This window comes from Lepidochelys kempii, chromosome 1 (genome assembly GCF_965140285.1).
Source record: "Lepidochelys kempii isolate rLepKem1 chromosome 1, rLepKem1.hap1, whole genome shotgun sequence".
Lineage (NCBI taxonomy): Eukaryota > Metazoa > Chordata > Testudines > Cheloniidae > Lepidochelys > Lepidochelys kempii.
Genome location: NC_136380.1, coordinates 50,000,376 through 50,021,258, shown reverse-complemented (window position 1 = coordinate 50,021,258; position 20,883 = coordinate 50,000,376). Strand labels below are relative to the sequence as shown.

Below are 20,883 nucleotides of genomic sequence, written 5' to 3'. Positions count from 1 at the left end.
GTTGCCAACTGTGCCCACATATCTATTCAGGGGACACCATCATAGGGCCTAATAACTTCAGCCACACTATCAGAGGCTCATTCACCTGCACATCCACCAATGTGATATATGCCATCATGTGCCAGCAATGCCCTTCTGCCATGTACATTGGTCAGACTGGACAGTCTCTACGTAAAAGAATAAATGGACACAAATCAGATGTCAAGAATTAACACATTCATAAACCAGTCGGAGAACACTTCAATCTCTCTGGTCACGCGATTACAGACATGAAAGTTGCGATATTACAACAGAAAAACTTCAAAACCAGACTCCAGCGAGAGACTGCTGAATTGGAATTCATTTGAAAATTGGATACAATTAACTTAGGCTTGAATACAGACTCAGAGTGGCTAAGTCATTATGCGCAAGGTAACCTATTTCCCCTTGTTTTTTCCTACCCCACACCCCCTGTTCCTCAGACGTTCATGTTAAACCCTGGATTTGTGCTGGAAATGGCCCACCTTGATTATCACACACATTGTAAGGAGAGTGATCACTTTAGATAAGCTATTACCAACAGGAGAGTGGGTTTGTTGGGGAGGGTGGGGAGAAAACCTGGATTTGTGCTGGAAATGGCCCACCTTGATTATCATGCACATTGTAAGGAGAGTGATCGCTTTGGATAGGCTATTCCCAGCAGGAGAGTGGGGTGGGGGGGAGAGAAAACCTTTTGTAGTGATAAACATCCATTTTTTCATGGTTTGTACGTATAAAAACATCTTCTGTATTTTCCACAGTATGCATCCGATGAAGTGAGCTGTAGCTCACGAAAGCTTATGCTCAAATAAATTGGTTAGTCTCTAAGGTGCCACAAGTACTCCTTTTCTTTTTGCGAATACAGACTAACACGGCTGTTACTCCGAAACTTATCTTCAGGTTACACTCTCTCCCACAACTTACCCCTGGTGCGCTTGACTAAGGCCAGCCTTAGTATGGTCCTCACTGCTGTTGCTCTTAGGAATTGTTCAGCCCGCATTGAAAAATATTATTTTCAATCCCTAGAGAGAGAGGGAACACAAGTATTTTACAGCTTTCATGGCTGAAGACTTGTGTCATGTGAATATAAAGGCAATGCCAACAAAACGTTGCCTATACCAATGAAGTCCTGCAAAAGGAAAATAGCCATTTTTGCCCCCTGCATTCCTCCTCACCCATGCACCACACACCCAAAATTTCAAATTATATGTATGAGCCTACAACAAAATTATGATCTGCTTCAGTGATTTCACTTCTAACATTGAAATAATTTTTTATTTAATGTGGTTACACAGTAACATGTCCATGAATTTATAAAATGTATTATCATACATGCCTCTAATATACCCCAAAGCCTATCACTCTGCCAGTATCTATGTAATATATACCTGTTCCCCAGAAATTCGACCTTGAATGAGACTGTGTGTGTGTTTGTGTGTGTCCCATTCCCTGAACACACATGCACAAGGTAAAGAAAACATATAAAATAAAGTTGAAGAAGCATGAGTTTTACTGTCACAAACATGTTTAATGTTTCAGTTCACAATTATTTTTGCTTTTGTTGGCTTTCACCTGGCATGCTGATAGATAGCGATTGCTGGACCAAGATAGCGATTTCTGGACTAATATCTGACTTCTCCTAGCAAACTTTTTTTCCCCTTAATTCTTCTGTCATGGTCTCAAGGACAGGCTTGCATGTTTGTATGTCTTCAGCTAAAAAGTTAAACATGCAGCATGAGTCACAGTAAACCATTCTCTACTAAACCTTAAAAAATAAGACTGCAGTTGTTATTGCTGACTTGTTAATATAACACAGACATGGACATTTCCTGGTTACTGTAAACAGTGAAATGCTTTTGGAGTTAATGGAATACAGGTGCTGTTTGACGCTACCAAAATGTTCTCACAGAAACAGACATATTTTTGGATGGAAAGAATTGTAGATTGACCTAATCCCACCTCTTCTTCACAGCATGAATATCCTGTTTCTCAGTGGGACTAGACGGATATGTTAAATGTCACCAAATAAGCATCCATCATGCTAGCAGGAACTGCTGTAACACTTAGCCTGCTAAACCATATTGTGCTGTGATCCCAGATATCACAGATGAAGCTGGTTCAGAACTTGCCTGGGAAACCTACATGAAGTGGTTGCAGGACATTATGTTGGTAATTCAGTAGGTGCCAGTCTTCACTTTGAATCTCTATTGAATCAATGTGTAACTTGCTGATAGGGGTTTCTGTACAGCTGGAGCACAGATGAAACATAAAACAATTTTAATGTAGTCAGTAGGGGTCCTATAGTACTTTATATTTGTAGGGATGTTAGCTTGGGTGTTGGCCAAATTCCAACTCTGGTAATTATACTGTGCTTACCTAAAATGCCCTCTGCTGTTGCAGTTGGGTTCCTCACTTTTCATCCTAAAATGTTACGTAGTGTTGCTTTGAGCTGTTAAACTTCTGCCATGCTCCTCCACAGACATGGCTGCATTTGAGTGTTGGTTGAAGTGATTTCTGTGCAATGTGTACTTTCGGATGAAACGTGCTCTGTAAATGTCCATAATTTGTAATATGTAATTATTTGGCGACATTTCCATCAGTCAATACCCTGATTACTGGACAAGAGTGTGTGTGTGTCTGAGAGAGGTTCTTAAATTTGCAACTAAACCAAGTTGGGCTGCAGTTGAACTGTACAGTTGGAACCTGTTGTTGGCAATGGATATGTATTGTAGAGTAGACCAGGATACATGAGGGTTACCAAAAAACTCCTGGTGGCAAACAAACTCCTGATGACTCTGAACTAGTGTCCAGACAACTGATTGTTACAATGCCAGTGTCATTGGGGTGAAAAATCCCAGTTTAGATAAAGCCCCAATGTGTTATTAATAAAGTTGCAAAAAAGGGAGATGTAATTTAATATAGCTTGTTTTTGTTAGGCAACTAATAGAGAATAAATGAAGTCAAGAAGCCGGAATGGAAAGGAGAGAGTCAGGTATGAGTTGCAGACGACTTTCCATGCTGACACATTTCTCATTTCAAGATAACTGCTCATTTTTTCAAGAACATTAAGCACATCAAATTTGCAAACTACTTAATGCATTTTTCAAGGATACCAATCCCCATAACCAAAGTACAAATATCACTGTCTCACCCTTATATAAAAACTCCACTTTAGTAACAAACACATGTGCACATGTTAAATATATTTCACCTTTCCAGACAATTGCCCAGTCACTGAAGGATGGATTCTTCCTTCCCCATCCCCAGGCCTTTTTATACCTGCACTGTACAGCATACAAGAGCGTCGCAAAGGGCATTTTAACAAAGAAAGTGAGACATATTTTAGAAAGTTGAGAGCTTTTAAGGAAATCGTTCATTTTGTCTGTTCCTTTTCCTCTGATAACTGACGGGGACTGATAGGTTTACAATGATTGCTGTGCTGAGGATGTTCAGGGAAGATTTAAATTTACCTTGAAGTGTCAGGCTTGCTTTCCCAGTATCCATTCACATTGTTCTATATGGTTAAAATATTATCCATCCAATAATCTTCCCCTGAAGTTCACCATCCTACCTCTTTTCTCAGTCATTGTGGACAACACTCAGGCCTATAACCTGCATATCACCTTCACCTCACACCTTTCTCTAGGTCCTCCTATCCAGACTGCATCTAAATCTTGCCAATTCTTTTTGCCTAACATCTCTAAGATATAGCCCTTCTTGTCCATTCACACAACTAAAACTAGAACTGGCCAGAAGCTGTAATTCCTGTTGTGTGGGGAATTCTGGAGGGGATACAAAAAAAGTTCTGAAACAGAATGAAAAACACAATTTAGCTATTTCCCACAGAATGGGAAATCTGAAGTTTTTGTTCAGGAAAAAGTCAAAATGACATTTTGTTCCAACCTGTTGGAAAGTTGCTGAGCTGGGAAGCTTGAGAGCTTGGGAGGTGAGGCTTCTCGGGAGCCTGAAAGCTAGAGAGAGCCAGGGAGCTGGGAACAATTTTCTAGAAAAATTGAAATTTTTCCATGGACAATTTTCATTTTGCAAGAAGTGACTTTTCTGTCAGAAAATCATTCCAGTCTGGTCCTGCTCATATCCATTCAGAATGCTGCTGCAAAGATCATTTTCTGAGCCCGTCACTTTGATCCTGTCACCCCTCTCTTTGCACCCCTCTACTGGTTCCCTCTTCTTTGTCACATCAAACACAAGCTGCTACTTCAGTTTTAAGACTCTTCATGTCTTATCCTCAACCTATTTACCATCTCTCATTTACTATCTAATTTAATATAGAAATGAAGGAAATAAATTCTCAAATTGCCTACACACCAATACTAGGAGCCTGGGTAACAAACAAGGAATTGGAATTGCTCATTTATGAGTCTAAATTTGATCTAGTTGGTATTACTGAAACCTGATGGGATGGTTTGCACAACTGGCATGTTAAAATCAATGGTTCTAACCTATTTAGGAAAGATTGAATGTGCAAAAGGGGAGGGAAGTGGCACTCTGTCAAAAAATGGCATTACCTGTTTCCAAGACATTGAGAACTTGGAAGAAAATGACCTTGAATGCTTATGGATCAATGTCCTAACAGATTAAATCACAAGATGGGGTATTAACTGGTGTCTGCTACACACCACCAAATAACAGTAGGGAACAGGATGACACCCTCCTTATATACCTCTCTATAATGTGTAGGAAAAAAAGCTGTATAATCATGGGTTACTTCAATTTGAGTGACATATAATGGACATCTTATGCTGCCTGTACTAAAACATCCTTGGAATGTCTAAAGATTATGGATGACAATTTCCTAATTCAGGAAGTATTGCAGCCAACATGGAGGAATTCTTTATTAGACCTTGTCCTCACAGAAAAAAAGGAACAGATCATAAAACTAAAATGTAATGATAGCTTAGGTACAGGTGGTCATGACTTGATCACATTTATAATGTGGAAGCAGAATAAAGTCCAGACCAGTAATATATAAAACAATACACACATGGGGATTTAAAGGGATAGTTTCAAAAGAGGAAAACAGTTATGATCCAAATCATCTGGAGGAAGAAAAATATGAACGATAATTGGGAATCATTTAAGAACATCTTACTGGATGCTTCAAAAGCCACAATCAAGGAAGAAGGTTGTACTAGTTTTAAAAGCTACTTGATTTATAGGGAAAGTGAAGACAGCTATAAAAATATATAACAAGTGGAATAAAGGGGAAGTTGATAGTAATGAATATAAACCAGAAGTAGGAATTGTAGAAAATTGATAAGGGAAGCAAAAGGACGCAAGGAGAAATCTATGACCAGCACAGTTAAGGACAATAAGGAATTTTTTAAATATATCAGTAACAAAAAGAATCCTGACAATGGTATTGGTCCATTACTAGATAGAAATGGTAGAATTATTAATAATAATGCAGAAAAGGCAGAAGTGTTCAATAAATATTTCTGTTCTGTATTTGGGGGGAAAAAACAGATATAGTCTCATCATATGGTGATAATATTCTTTCCATTCCACTAGTCTCTCTGGAGGATGTTAAACAGAAGCTACTAAAGTTAGACATTTTAAAATCAGAAGGTCCAGATAATTTGCATTCAGGTGTTTTAAACTAGCTAGCTGAGGCACTCATTAGACCATTAATGTTGATTTTCAATAGGTCTTGCAGCACTGGGTAAATTCCAGAAGACTGGAAAAAGGCTAATGCTGTCAGAATTTTTTAAAAGGGTATACGGGATTACCTGAATAATTATATGCTTATTGCCTGACGTCGATCCCAGACAAGATAATGCATTAGCTGATACAGGACTCAATTAATAATGAATTAAAGGAGGGTAATGTAATTAATGAAAATCAACATGATTATGAAAACGAATCCTGTCAATTAACTTGACTTTTTTTTTTTTTTTTTTGAGATTACAAATTTGGTTGATAAAGGCAATAGTGTTGATGTAATATACTTTGACTTCTGTAAGATGTTTAACTTGATAGCCCATGATATTTTGATTTAAAAATATGATATAAAATTAACATGGCATACATTAAATGGATTAAAAACCAGCTAAATAAAAGATCTCAAAATGTAATTGTAAACAGGGAATTTTCATCAAGTGGGTGTGCTTCCAATGGAGTCTTGCAAGACTTGGTTCTTGGCCCTGTGCTGTTTAACATTATTATCAATGACCTGAAAGAAAACACAAAACCATCACTGATAAATTGGAAGAGTGGTAAATAATGAAGAGGACAGGTCACTGATTCCGAGCAATTTGGATTCAAGCAAACACAATGGGTTTTAATACTGTTAAATGTAAAGGTATACATATAGGGACAAAGAATGTAGGGCAGACTTGCAGGATGGGGGACTTCATCCTGGAAAACAGTAACTATGAAAAAGATTCGGGGGTCATAGTGTATAATCAACTGAACATGAGCTCCCAGTAGGACACTGTGGCCACAAGAGCTAATGAGATCCCGAAATACATAAAAATGAGAATGTCAGGGGGTAATAGTGAGATTATGTTACCTCTGTATTTGATGCTGGTGCAACTGCTGCTGGAATATTGTGTTCTGTTTGTGTGCTCACAGTTCAAGAAGGGTACTGATAAATTGTAGAGGGTTCAGAGAAGAGCCATGAGAATGAGTAAAGATTTAAAAAAATGCCTTGTACTGATAGACACAAGGATCTCAATTTATTTATCTTAAAAATAAGGTTAAGAGTGACTTGTTTACAGTCTGTAAGTGCCTACATGGGGAACAAATATTTAATAATGGGCTCATCAGTCTAGCAGAGAAAGTTATAACATGATCCAATGGCTGGAAGCTGAAGCTAGACAAATTCAGACTGGAAATAAGGTCTACATTTTTAACAGTGAGGGTAATTAACCACTGGAACAATTTACCCAGGGTCGTGGTGGATTCACCATCACAGACAATTTTTCAATCAAGACTGGATGTTTGTCTAAAAGATCTGCTCTAGGAAATATTTTGGGGAAGTTCTAGGGCCAGTGTACAGAAGTCAAACTAGATTGTCACAGTGGCTCTGGACTTGGAATCTGTGAAGCTCCCACTTCTAGTCGGACCCTGATCCCAGCCTCTATCACCCAGTCATTAGAATGAAGGTGCTTGTCTGAATTTTTTTTCCCATGCTGCCTTTCACATGTGGGAGGTTCTCCCTGTGAACATCCGCAAAGCTACCTCATCATGCTCCTTCAGATCCCTCCTTACAGCTCTCCTTTGTTGCCATGCCTACAAGAAATTTGACAATGGTTAAGCCACTGGTGTGTTGAGACCACTGCCTGCCATGCTGACCAGTATTGTCTTATTTTTCCTTGTGCTCCCTTGTAGTGGAACTGGTGAATTTTGGGGCAAGTAGGGCATAGCAGAAAAAATTATGCCCACTTGCCCCCAGGGGATCACCCACACGTCCAAACATGGAGAAGGGGAGGATCAGCCCTAGGAAAGTTGCCCTCCTATGCTGCCAAGGGCCTTTAATTACATTGGCAGCCAGTCCTGGGCCAGCCTGGACCTCCTTCGTATGATCCTCGTCCTCTTCTCCTTCTGTTGCGTTTTCTCTTACTACCACCACCTCCTCCTCTTGCTCTGCCTGGCAAGGCCTCCTCCAGCAGCTTCTTCACCTTCACTGCAGCACGGAATTGCACAGTCGCAGACAGCTGAGCCCAAGAGAAGGAGAGAGAGTCTGCCACCCAAGCCAGTCCTAGCGGCTCTGCAGATACAGCAGCATGGGGCTTGGGCAGTGAATCCAAAACCCCACTTAAAATCACCTCCTGTGATCTTGGAAATCATAACTGCATTTGCCACGGGGGTGGTGGAAAGAAACACCCTGCCACTAAATACAAATCACAAACATAGCAAATTTACTGTGTTTTTGGTCAATATTTAGTTACACACACACCAGTGGGGGGCGAGCAGTAGAAAGTAGGAAGGTTTTGGGTGGGCAAGAGTAGCATGGTGAAGGAGGGAGAATGCAAAGGGAATAAGTTGATGAGTGGGTAGAAAAGTGTAAAATAAATGTTGGTTTTACTTTGGAAGGGCGGTATCCCAACACCCTGTATACATTAGCCGCCACTGCTATCTTATAGGTCTGTGCCTGTCTGTTGTCTCTTCTCTGGTACTTAGATTGTAAGGTCTTTGGGACAGGGACCATCTTTTTGTTCTGTGTTTGTACAGCATCTAGCACAGTGGAGCTCTAGTCCATGATGAGGGCTCCTAGGCACTATGGTAATACAAATTAATAATAGTAACTGGATTCTAGACCTGCACTTACAGTGTGGTAATTATGAAGGAGAGTCCTGCACTATTCTTTTATGCTAGTGGTACACATACCCCTAGGGACAAGCAGAGGTCTTCCGGGGGAACATCAACTCATCTAGATATTTGTCTAGTTTTACAGCAGGTTTCTTAAAAAGCAATAGCAAAGTTAGTACAAACTAAAATTTCATACAATGACTTGTTTATACTGCTCTATATACTATACGCTGAAATGTAAGTACAATATTTATATTCCAATTGATTTATAACTATGGTAAAAATGAGAAAGTAAGCATTTTTTTCAGTAATAGTGTGCTGTGACACTTTTGTATTTTTATGCCTGATTTTGTAAGCAAGTAGTTGTGAAATGAGGTGAAACCTGGGGTTATGCAATACAAATCAGACTCCTGAAAGGAGTACAGTAGTCTGGAAAGGCTGAGAGCCACTGTTTCATGCCATATATAGAAGAATATCTTTATTTCCCAGAGAAAAAAGAGTTGGAATGAGGGAGATGGAGCCTTGCAAAAGAGTTAGTGTGACATTGAAGTGCTCCACTTCTGAACAAATGTAAAGCCTATTATACCAGCAGGAGAGTGTTAGAAGGGAGCCTTATTCCCTGTAGGGGGAAGAAAGTTTGCTTTAAATTAACTAAAGCACCTGAAGCCAGTCACATGATAAAACCCCCCTGCTTCAATCAGACAAGAGGAGGAGTTGAAGCAGAGTGGGTTGGTGTTGGAGCAGAGAGCAGTTTGGAGGGAAGCAGAGGAGAGTTTGGAGAAGTGCTGCGGTGGGCTAAGAAGACCAAGACCCTAGTAAAGGGACACCTGGTTTGTGCAGAGGGAGGGCAGGAAGCCCCACAAGCTGAAGGGCAGGAGAGGGAAGTAGCTCAGGGGAAGGAACTGCTAGTTCTAGTGGTTTACCACTATCCCTAGGCCCCCTGGGCTGGGACCTGGAGTAGAGGGCGGGCCCAGGTCCCTCCGTCTCCGCTCGCCTCCTCTAGGACACTAGTGGGGCAGTTAATACCCCAGTTCAGGGGCAAGAAATGGTGCCTTGAACCCTCGCCCAAGAAGAAAAAGTGTGAGACCCGTCATAGTAGTGCTGGCAATTTGCCACACACGTTACTCAAGTTGAATAGTGCTTTACTTTGCAAGAAGTCCCCTTTATCTCAAAGAGGCAATGTGTAGAATGAGATTAATCGCTGTGAGCAAGGGTGACAGAATTTGGCCCTTAATTGGTGAAAATCAGCAGATTGGGGATTTTCTTTTCTCAGCTGTTGGCAGAAATGAATTATAGAATTGTAGGACTGGAAGGGACCTCAAGAGGTCGTTTAGTCCAATCCCCTACACACATGGAAGGACTAAGCATTATCTAGACCATCCCTAACAGGTGTTTGTCTAACCTGCTCTTAAAAATCCCCAATGATGGAGTTTCCACAATCACCCTAGGCAATTTATTCCAGTGCTTAACCACCCTGACAGTTAGGAAGTTTTTCCTAATGTCCAACCTAAACTGCTCTTGCTGCAATTTAAGCCCCATTGCCTCTTCTATCCTCAGAGGTTAAGGAGAACAATTTTTTACCTCCTTACTGTAACAACCTTTTATGTATTTGAAAACTGTTATCATGTCTCATCTCAGTCTTCTCTTCTCCGACTAAACAAACTCAATGTTTTCAATCTTCCTGTAGTAAGAGGAGGCCCTGCAACATAAATTCTTGTATCAGAGGCCCAGTCTGAGGCCTGAAGCCTGAACCAAAGTACTTCCAGGCAGTGATAAGCAAAGCTGGGCTGTGAGCCAGAGGCAGGTCCCACTCACAGAAGTTGGCAAGAAAAGGTTGTTAGAAGCACATGCACACACACACGGACACACAAGTGCTAATGAGAGGAACTTGTGCAAAGACGGCAGCAGAACACTCAACAGACATAACAAGGAACAGGCAGGTGCATCTTAAAGACAGGGTCAAAAGGACAACATGATTGATAGATTCGTTTGAACTATGATGAGTAATCTGTCCTGCAACGGTATAAAAGTAGGTCCCAGAGTGCATAGCTTTGTCCAGCTTAGGGGGCAGTGGAGTGTCCCGCCACTGACTGAGCTGTGTCCAGGGAGCACAAATCTGTAGTATTCCCTCTATAGTCTATAGGGAACTATTACTGTGCTTTGTTTGACAATAAACCTGGCTCGCGTTCCTTTGTACCTTACTAGAGTCTGTGTTTTTGGGGGGGTTCTCTTCGGGTCTGCTGTGTTAGCTATCTGCGCAGAGCTGGGGAAGCACGCAGAGGGAACACTCACGCAGCTGACTTATCATCGAACAAGAGTGGAGCACCACACCAGTAGCTACCGACAACACTTCCATCACAGGTCATGTTTTCTAGACCTTTAATAGTTTTCTTTTGCTCTTCTCTGGACTTTCTCCTATTTGTCCACATCTTTCCTGAAATGTAGCACCCAGAACTGGACACAATACTTCAGTTGATACCTAATCAGCTCGAAGTAGAGTGGAAGAATTACTTTTTGTGTCTTGCTTACAACACTCCTGCTAATACATCCCAGAATGATGTTTCCTTTTTTTGCAACAGTGTAACACTGACTCGTGTAGCTTGTGATCTACTATGACCCCCAGATCCCTTTCTCCAGTACTCCTTCCTATGCAGTCATTTCCTATTTTAATGTGTGCAACTGATTGTTCCTTCCTAAGTAGAGTGCTTTGCATTTGTCCTTATTGAATTCCATCCTATTTACTTCAGACCATCTTTCCAGTTTGATCTCAGATCATTTTGAATTTTAATCCTATCTTCCAAAGCACTTGCAACCTCTCCCAACTTGGTAATGTCCATTACTTTATAAGTGTACTCTCTATGCCATTATCTAAATAATTGATGGTATTGAACAGAACCGATCCCTGCGGAACCCCATTCAATATGCCCTTCCAGCTTGACTGTGAACCACTGATGATTTCTCTCTGGGAATGGTTTTCCAACCAGTTATGCACACACCTTATAGTGGCTCTATCTAGGTTGTATTTCTCTAGGTTGTTCATAAAAAGATCATGTGAGATTATCAAAAAGTCAATCTACTGCTTTCCCCCTATCCACAAGGCTTGTTACCCTGTCAAAGAAAGCTATTAGGTTGGTTGGACACAATTGAAGTGATCCTTTTCCAGAGCTTTGAAAGGTGAAATGGAAAGAGATGGAGATATAGGTGCTAATCTCCAGGTCCAAAGGGCAAGAGAAGCTGTTTCACAGCTGACATATGTATCAGCTGGCTCCCTCCCATAAAAACTACCTTAAAAATTTGGTAGAAATGTTTCAGCTTCTATGTGAGTGCATATGTGAATAACAAGCAAGGAGAGGATACCGGGGAACAAGCTGGGCCATTTAGTGATTGCAACAATGACTCATGTCTTTCTCCGTCCAAATGGTTTGTTTAGATGTAGACCCACACTATAAAAGAGGTCAGCTATCCATGAGCTCTCTGCACCTTTGACGTAACCTAAAAATACCAAAAAAGCCATATCCAAACATAGCTAAAGTTCAGCAACAAAATTCACTACAATGCGCCATCAGCAACCCAGTTACCTCAAAAGCTTCAATCCAGTTCTCCCTCCAACAATTTAAAAAGCTTCAGTGTTCTACACCCAACTCCCCTCCTCCATAATGTTGGCATACTGTAAACTGGCAGTACACCAGTAGTAACAGCTGAGCCTTTGGAGGACTATGCTTTCATGATCATTTACTAGGAATTGATTTTTCTCCACTGCTTTCTTATTTCATACTAAAACAATGCAAAAGTAAATAAGTGGGTGCTGTATCCCCAGGGTGTTATAATTGTACCTCTGTATCTGATGTATTTTCCCCTATAAAAATCGATCCTATTCTATAAATAAATTTAAAAGTGGTTATTCAACTATAAATCTTGGGTAACTGGTAATAACAAAACAGTAGATGAAAGTGAAAAAGCAGCTTTACTTTTGTTTTGTTCTATCAGAAACTTGCAAACAGCAAGCCGAAGTTTTATCATATTTTTCCACTCCTTGGACCTGAACTTGCTGTCAGTGAGAGTTTTGCCATTGACTTCAGTTTGAGCTGGATCAGGCCCCATAACAGAAACTGTAACTTTTTTTTTTTTAATTAAAGAATACTCTTAGTTTGAGGGCAGATTATCTTCTCATGCTGATTATCCTGGCATCTAGTTACCATGGTGATTGGGGGTACTATAAATAGCTATATACCTAAATTAGATCTTTTGTGCCACAATAACAGCAGAACAGAGCTGCAGTTATAGCATGGTTCTTCACCCATGGCATGTAAAAGGTTGGGAGAAGACTGACTAGAAGTTTAAAAAAAAATGAAATAGTTTTCATTCCTGTATATGTTTCATTAGCAATAAGCAAAGCCAAATCACTGTGTACTAGTGCAATCTACTCTAGGGGCAGCTGGGAATTTTCTCCTTTTCTGCTCATCATGTACTTTTATTGAATAACCACAAATTAAACCATTTTGGAATGACTAGTACCAAGCAGCTTAAATGCTGATTCAGTGGAAAACGTGCCCCTTTTTCTCTGGCTAGGTTATCTGGCTTGTTTTGGAAAATGAAAAGTGTTTTATGCTGTAGACACAGTAGCATTGATCTGTTGTCTACTCATTCATTCTAATGTCTACTGCTGAAAATTAAGAAGGTGGTGAACCAAAAATTTACCTCCTAATCATGTTTACTAAAATCATAACAGGAAGTGGGGAAAAATGTAGACATATGAATTGTCAGTTACAAATGCACTTTTTGGAGCACCTTGGAGCATGCTTGCAGTATTATTGCCAGCAAGTTAAAGAAGTATGGGCTGGATGAATGGACTATAAGGTGGATAGAAAGCTGGCTAGATTGTTGGGCTAAACGGGTAGTGATCAATGGCTCCATGTCTAGTTGGCAGCCGTTATCAAATGGAGTGCCCCAAGGGTCGGTCCTTGGGCCGGTTTTGTTCAATATCGTCATAAATGATCTGGAAGATGGTGTGGATTGCACCCTCAGCAAGTCTGCAGATGACACTAAACTGGGAGGAGAGGTAGATAAGCTGGAGGGTAGGGATAGGATACAGAGGGACCTGGACAAATGAGAGGATTGGGCCAAAAGAAATCTGATGAGGTTCAACAAGGACAAGTCAGAGTCCTGCACTTAGGATGGAAGAATCCCATGCACTGCTACAGACTAGGGACCGAATGGCTTGGCAGCAGTTCTGCAGAAAACGACTTAGGGGTGACAGTGGACGAGAAGCTGGATGTGAGTCAACAGTGTGCCCTTGTTGCCAAGAAGGCCAATGGCATTTTGGGATGTATAAGTAGGGGCATTGCCAGCAGATCCAGGGACGTGATTGTTCCCTTCTATTCAACATTGGTGAGGCCTCATGTGGAGTACTGTGTCCAGTTTTGGGCCCCACACTACAAGAAGGATGTGGAAAAATTGGAAAACATCTAGCGGAGGGCAACAAAAATGGTTAGGGGACTGGAACGCATGACTTATGAGGAGAGACTGAGGGAACTGGGATTGTTTAGTCTGCGGAAGACAAGAATGAGGGGGGATTGATCGCTGCTTTCAACTTCCTGAAAGGGGATTTCAAAGAGGATGGATCTAGACTGTTCTCAGTGGTAGCAGATGACAGAACAAGGAGTAATGGTCTCAAGCTGCAGTGGGGGAGGTTTAGGTTGGATATTAGGAAAAACTTTTTCATTAGGATGGTGGTGAAGCACTGAAATGCATTACCTAGGGAGGTGGTGGAATCTCCTTCCTTAGAAGTTTTTAAGGTCAGGCTTGACAAAGCCCTGGTTGGGATGATTTAGTTGGGGACTGGTCCTGCTTTGAGCAGGGGGTTGGACTAGATGACCTCCTGAGGTCCCTTCCAACCCTGATATTCTTTGATTCTGTGCCCTTACGGTAATTGTTGATATAGGTGAAATATATCAAAATTAATCCCTTTTTTACAATCAGATTACAGCCTACTTTCATTAAAGGGTCAAGGGGGGTGAGGTAGTATCTTTTATTGGACCAGTAAACTGAAAGACAAGATTTCCAGCTCAACAGAGCTCTTCTTTGGGTCATTGAAGGGGTAATATCTAAATATGCTGGCTACTGAATGGGAGAGTTAATCCACATTTTTGTCCCCCTGCTGGGTATACAAGCATGGTATCTGCTTTTGCTGCTGATCTCCCTCATTCCCCACTCCCCCATCAGCAACAGGAGCATGAAACAGATGTGATTCTTGTCAGATTCCCTGCACCCTACACAGCTGGGAATAGTCATGTTAGTTTCATTCTGCTGCTGCTCATGGAAAGCTATAAGGTGGAGTACAACTCCAGGAAGATAGCACTGCATTGGTTTAATTTTGATTAACATTTATAAAGATGATTTCATTAACACCATAAGGGCTAGGAACATTTTGAACGGATTAAATTGACATTTTAAAAGGACAATTGAAATATTTCTGAAACTGATCAATTAAACCCTGTCATTCTTCCAGGAAAGTTTCTGATTCACCAAGAAGTAGTGTTTTTTTCAAGCCCTGAATTTTAATACTTTCATTCACTTAAGTACAATCTCCTTTTGTGTCCTGTTGTGCCCCTCTAATTCTTCCACAGAGTGCTGGCCCCCCATTTCTTTTACAGCTCTTCATTAAGGGCTGGGATTTGAGGCTTGCTTTATTGGTCAGAAGGTTAAAGTGGAACTATAGTAAACTCCTGATTTAGCTTTTTGAACAGTAAAACAACCCACAAGTTTATCTAGGAGGAGCTGCTGAAAAAACAAGGAATAGATTGTGGTGAAGGTATCGGATACAAACATCTCTCTACTCCCCTTTTGGTCACCTTAGAGAGTAGCTGAAGAAACAAGGACTGGTAACAGACAAGACATCTGGACATAAAAGAAGATGAGATGTAAATGGTGTGGGAGGAAAACCATTAACAATATTTGGGGGCGTTGAATGACTATTTGGAGTAACAAGTTGGTAAAGTGATACAGAACATTTCATATCTAGGTTATGGTTTCAAATCCAGCGCATGTCCCTAGTGACCCTTGAATGGCTGTTCAGTATTCTGTGGGAAATGAATTGCTGATGTCAGTCTAGTTCCAGGAACCCCTGTCACAAAGCAAACATCTTACGTGGCACACACTTTTATTGGCAGTATCAGTAGGAAAACAAATTAAATGGGCAGAGAGGCAGAAGCATCCATCTTCCCTAGAAGCTGTCTCCCAATCTAGGTTCAGGTGCCTGGGGGCTTGGAGTTGTAGAAATCTGTATGGCTTCTGTCTCTGCTCTACCATTACTGTAGATGAAGTTGGGACTTGACAGTAGAGGGACCTTATACAAACAGTTCTCTCAGGATTATAAGGGAAAATACAGAAAAACTATTTCAGAGCAATACTGTATTAAAACGTAAAGCTCGGACAGGAATCCAGGCAAATCTCAACTATTTTTTGAGACACCAGCCCTATGCAAAAACTTCTGCACAGATCATCCTTGGATTGTTAAAACTAATTGAGCAGTAACACCTGCTCCATCTGTTTGTTTGCTTTTAGCCCCCAGTCTCTGGGTAAGGCTGATATAACAAGTTCTATTTTGATTTACACTACATAGGGATCCCTGTTAATGTTCAATGTGACCGCTTCTTACCCAGCTAGGTACCTGGTATAGTGCAAGGCAGGAGTACCAGAACAGGCAGGACCCCACCACTTTATCCCAGCCATAAGGGTGAGCGATGGGGGAAGAGACGGTGCAGGAGCAGGGCCTTGGGGAGAAAGGGAGGCGGCGCTGCAGAGGCAAGATGTTTGGCTCAGGCACCGGTGGTCCCTCCACTTTTACTGAGCTTTCACTGCTCCTGGTACAGGGCACTCACTTTAGATACCACTAATCCAAGCGTTGGCACTGATGCACAGACATAAGAATTTAAGAACGGCCATACTGGGTCAGACCAATAGTCAATCCAGCCCAGTATCCTGTCTTTCGACAGTAGCCAATGCCAGGTGCTTCAGAGGAAATGAAAGGAACAGGTAATCATCAAGTGATCCATCTCCTGTCACCCATTCCCAGCTTCTGGCAAACAGAGGCTAGGGACACTTCATAGCATGATTTTGCATCAATGCTCATCCTAGCTAATAGTCATTGATGGACCTATCCTCCATGAATTTATCTAGCTCTTTTTTGAACCCTGTTATAGCTTTGGCCTTCACAACCTCCTCTGGCAAAGAGTTCCACAGGTTGACTGTGTGTTGTGGGAAGAAATACTTCTTTTTGTTTGTTTTAAAGCTGCTGCCTATTAATTTCATTTGGTGACCCCCCTAGCTCTCATGTTATGAGTAAATAACGCTTCATTATTTACTTTCTCCACACCATTCATGATTGTATACATCTCTATCATATGCCCCTTTAGTCTTCTCTTTTCCAAGCTGAAAAGTCTGTTTTATTAATCTCTCCTCATAAGGAAGCTGTTCCATACCTCATCATTTTTGTTGCCTTTTTCTGAACCTTTTCCAATTCCAGTATATCTTTTTTGAGATGGATGGCCAGATCTGCATGCAGTATTCAAAATGTGAGAATACCACAGATTTATATAAAGGCAATATCGTATTTTCTCTTATTAGCTATCCCTTTCTTAATTATTCCCAATATTCTGTTAGCTTTTTTGACTGCCACTGCACATAGAGATCTTGGAGTCATTGTGGATCGTTCTCTAAAAACATCTACTCTTTCTTGAGTGGTAAGAGCTAATTTAGACCCCATTATTTTATATGTATAGTTCGGATTATCTTTGCCAATGTGCATTACTTTGCATTTATCAAAATTGAATTTCATCTGCCATTTTGTTGCCCAGTCATCCAGTTTTGTGAGATCCCTTTGTAACTCTTCACAGTCTGCTTTGGCCTTAACTATCTTGAGTAGTTTTGTAACATCTGCAGATTTTGCCACCCTACTGTTTACCCCCTTTTCCAGATCATTTATGAATATGTTGAATAGTACTGGTCCCAGTACAGACCCCTGAGGGACACCACTATTTACCTCTCTCCATTCTGAAAACTCTCTGTTTATTCCTACCTTTTGTTTCCTATCTTTTAACCATGAGAGGACCTTCCCTTTTATCCCATGACTGCTTACTTTGCTTAAAAGCCTTTAGTGAGGGATCTTGTCAAAGGCTTTCTGAAAATCTAAGTACACTATATCCACTGGATCTCCCCCTGGTTCACATGCTTGTTGACTTCCTCAAAGAATTCTAATAGATTGAGACATTTTACAAAAACCATGTTGACTCTTTCCCAAGAAATTGTGTTCATCTGTGTCTAATAATTCTGTTCTTTACTATAGTTCAACCAATTTGCCTGGTACTGAAGTTAGCCTTACTGGCCTGTAATTGCCAGGATTGTCTTTGGGGCTTTTTTTAAAAATTGGCATCACATTAGCTATCCTCCAGTCATCTCTTCAGAAACTGATTTAAATAATAGATTACACAACCACAGTTAGTAGTTCTGCAGTTTCACATTTGAGTTCCTTCAGACTCTCCAACACAGTCATAATTAACAAAGGTTACAACTAAGGGTATGTCTACACTAACTGCTGAATTGGCAGGCAGCGATTGATCCAGCGGGGGTCGATTTATCATGTCCAGTCTAGATGTGATAAATCGATCCCCGAGCACTCTCCCCTCGACTCTCCTGTACTCCACTGCTGCTAGAGGCACAGGCAGAGTCGACGGGGGAGCGACAGCAGTCGACTCACCTCAGTGAAGATACCGTGGTAAGTAGATCTAAGTACGTGGACTTCAGCTACGTTATTCACATAGCTGAAGTTGCATAACTTAGATCGATTTCCCCTCCCCCTTCCCCCCCCCCCAGTGTAGACCAGGGCTAAAAGGACTACTTGCATTGGTTCAGAAAGGCAGAAGGGGTGCCCCCTTCTGCCTATCTCCCTCAGGCTTTGTCCCTGCTCCCAGTGAAGTGGGGAGACAGGCAGCCACTGGTGCTCTGCTAGGGGCCAGAGAAGGGAAGGGGCTGCAGCCACTGGAGCCCCCAGCCACTCGATTTTTCTGGCTGTTTGGTCTGAGGGAGTCCAGGACCTGAAGCTGCTCTCTGGATGGTCAGGGGCTAAGGGAGGTGAGCCCCCTCTGACCCTGTGTACCAAAGGAGTGGCTGCCTGAGTGAGGGTTGTGGAGGAGGCAATCCTGAAAGTGGGGTGTGGAAGGAATGAAGAGGGAGGGGAGGAAAAGGGATGGGGAAGAGGGGAAGGAAAAAGGTGCTGGGGAGAAGTGATAAATTTGAGCTATGCCAGGCAGTTGGTACACTCACAAAACTAGAAGGGAACAGTGGTTGCCAACCTTTCTTTGAAGCAGAGGTCCAGGAGAGTGGGTGAAGGGCTGACACCCCCACCCCCTTGGTGCATGGTCTTAGGGAGTAGGGGAAGGGCCTTGGAGCATGGTTTCCTACATAGGGGAGTCCCCTGAGGAAAGGAACAGAGGACATTGTATGAAGGTGGGGATGCCTTGCTGGTGCCATCCCATCATGGCTATGTGGGGGCGTTGGTGGGTGAGTTCTCCCTGGCGGTGGTCTGAAGCCCCCTCCCACGCACAACGGGCACCTCTGTTGGGGGTGAAAGTGAGGATCCCCGACTCTGAATCCTCTGGCAGCTAGTGGCCGAGCCCTCCCTTCTGTTAGGGTATGTCTACACTACGAAATTAGGTCGAATTTATAGAAGTCGTTTTTTTAGAAATCGTTTTTATATATGCGAGTGTGTGGGTCCCTACAGAAAATGCTCTAAGTGTATTAAGTGCATTAACTCAGCGGAGTGCTTTCACAGTACCAAGGCAAGCGTCGACTTCCGGAGTGTTGCACTGTGGGTAGCTATCCCACAGTTCCCGCAGTCTCCAGAAATGAGATTCAAAAGTTCGTGGTTCTTTTCCTGTCTACCTGGCCAGTGCATCTGAGTCACAATGGAGCACTCTGGGATAGCTCCCGGAGGCCAATACCGTCGAATTGTGTCCACAGTACCCCAAATTTGACCAGGCAAGGCCGATTTAAGTCCTAATCTACTTGTCAGGGGTGGAGTAAGGAAATCGATTTTAAGAGCCCTTTAAGTCGAAAAAAGGGCTTCATCCTGTGGACGGGTGCAGGTTTACATCGATTTAACGCTGCCAAATTCAACCTAAAGTCCCAGTGTAGACCAGGGCTTAGCCTGCTGTGTCCCAGGAGTAGTGGCAGGTCCCCATTACATGGTTGGGGGGTGACCCCTGCCACTAGCACCCCAGCAGGCAGGGGCTCTGGTGGTGGGGCTGTGGCAGTGCAGGGAGCTAGGGGGCCCTGCTGGGAGGGAGCCCAGGGCCTAGCTGGGGTGTGTAACAGGTAAATAGAACCTCCTGGAGGTGTTTCAGCCGATCGAGTCCGGTAGTAAAGACCAAAAATGCTCTCAGCTGGAGCCAGTTCCTGCAGCTCTTACTGGGACCATGCGAGCTGGCCGGGGACTGGTGCTTGGAAGTCTCTGCCAGGCTTCGGCCGGGGGCAAGGCTCCCTGCGTGGCCATGCAGCAGCCAGGCTCCGGAATGGCCCGCAAAGACGGGGCAAACCTTCGGGAGTGATCCGAGCCTGGCGACAAGGGGCTGCGGGGACAGCCAGGCGGGAAGGCAGCGAGAGGAAGAAGAGCGCGGAGCCCCTGGTGCGCTGGGAGGGGAGTTGCTGTGCGGGGGGATAAGCTGCTGTCCAGCTGGCCCGTGCGCTGGGGCGCTCCGCGAGCGGGGCCGCGAGGAGCCAGGCTGGGGTCAGCGCCCGCGGGGAGACAGGCACAGGTTAGCCGAGCCTCTCGGAGCTGCAGTGACACGGGGGGACGCCGCGGGGTCTGACACACACACGCCGCCTGCCGCTCCCGGTGCCTGGCCGCCGCCGCCGCCGCGCGTCCCGGGACGCCTGAGCCGCAGCCCGCGCGCGCGGAGCCGGACCTGCCGCGGGGAGTCCGCGGCGATGTGGGGGACTCAATGATGAGCGGCCAGCGCGGGTCTGCCAAGCCCCAGCTCCGGCGGTCGTTCAGCGAGCAGCTGCGGGACTCCACCGCCAAAGCCTGGGATTTACTGTGGAGAAACGTCCGAGAGAGACGGCTGGCAGGTCAGTCCCGCGAGCGCACTGCCCCCCGCGGGTAGGAGTGGGGGTCCCTGCCCTGGCTCTCCTGCCGGAGCAGTGCCCGCTTCCAGGGGGGTCCTGGGGTCACCTGTCTGGCGGCTCCCGCTGTGCAACAGCAGCTCTGTGCGGGGCTCGTACAGCGCCGAGTGCGCCCTGCACCGCGGGGCATTAGTGCGGGCTACAGCTGTGGGAGCGGGGCTTATACAGCCTAGTGGCTGTGCCCTAGTGCCTTAGCCAGCTGTGAGTAGCGTGGGTGTGCACTCGTGCCTAATACAGCCATGAGTGTGTGTTGTGTTCACTAGCTTTGTGCTCTAGGCAGCGCTTTGTGTGCCCCCTGAGCAGTTGAGTGTCTGTCCTCTGTCCAGTTTTGGCCTGTGTCCCCTCCCTATGGCACTGTGTCTGCATATTATACACCCACGTCTACAGCTGAAGCACCGAAGTACTCTTGCTCCGTTT

General features: G+C 43.5%; 1 protein-coding gene across 7 annotated transcripts in view; it reads left to right on the top strand.

The window, feature by feature from the left end:
* The window catches only part of STARD13 (StAR related lipid transfer domain containing 13), a 491,362-nt gene that overhangs the window by 252,536 nt on the left and 217,943 nt on the right, over positions 1 to 20,883 (top strand). Inside the window, exon 1 of one of the 7 annotated variants that reach the window (XM_073341725.2) lies at positions 19,718 to 20,412. The exons of the other annotated variants lie outside the window; for them this stretch is intronic. Coding sequence (XP_073197826.1) covers positions 20,286 to 20,412 — 127 coding nt within the window. The 5' untranslated portion in view covers positions 19,718 to 20,285. Of the gene's footprint in view, positions 1 to 19,717; positions 20,413 to 20,883 lie in introns of those variants that run through there. 7 annotated transcript variants of the gene reach the window in all.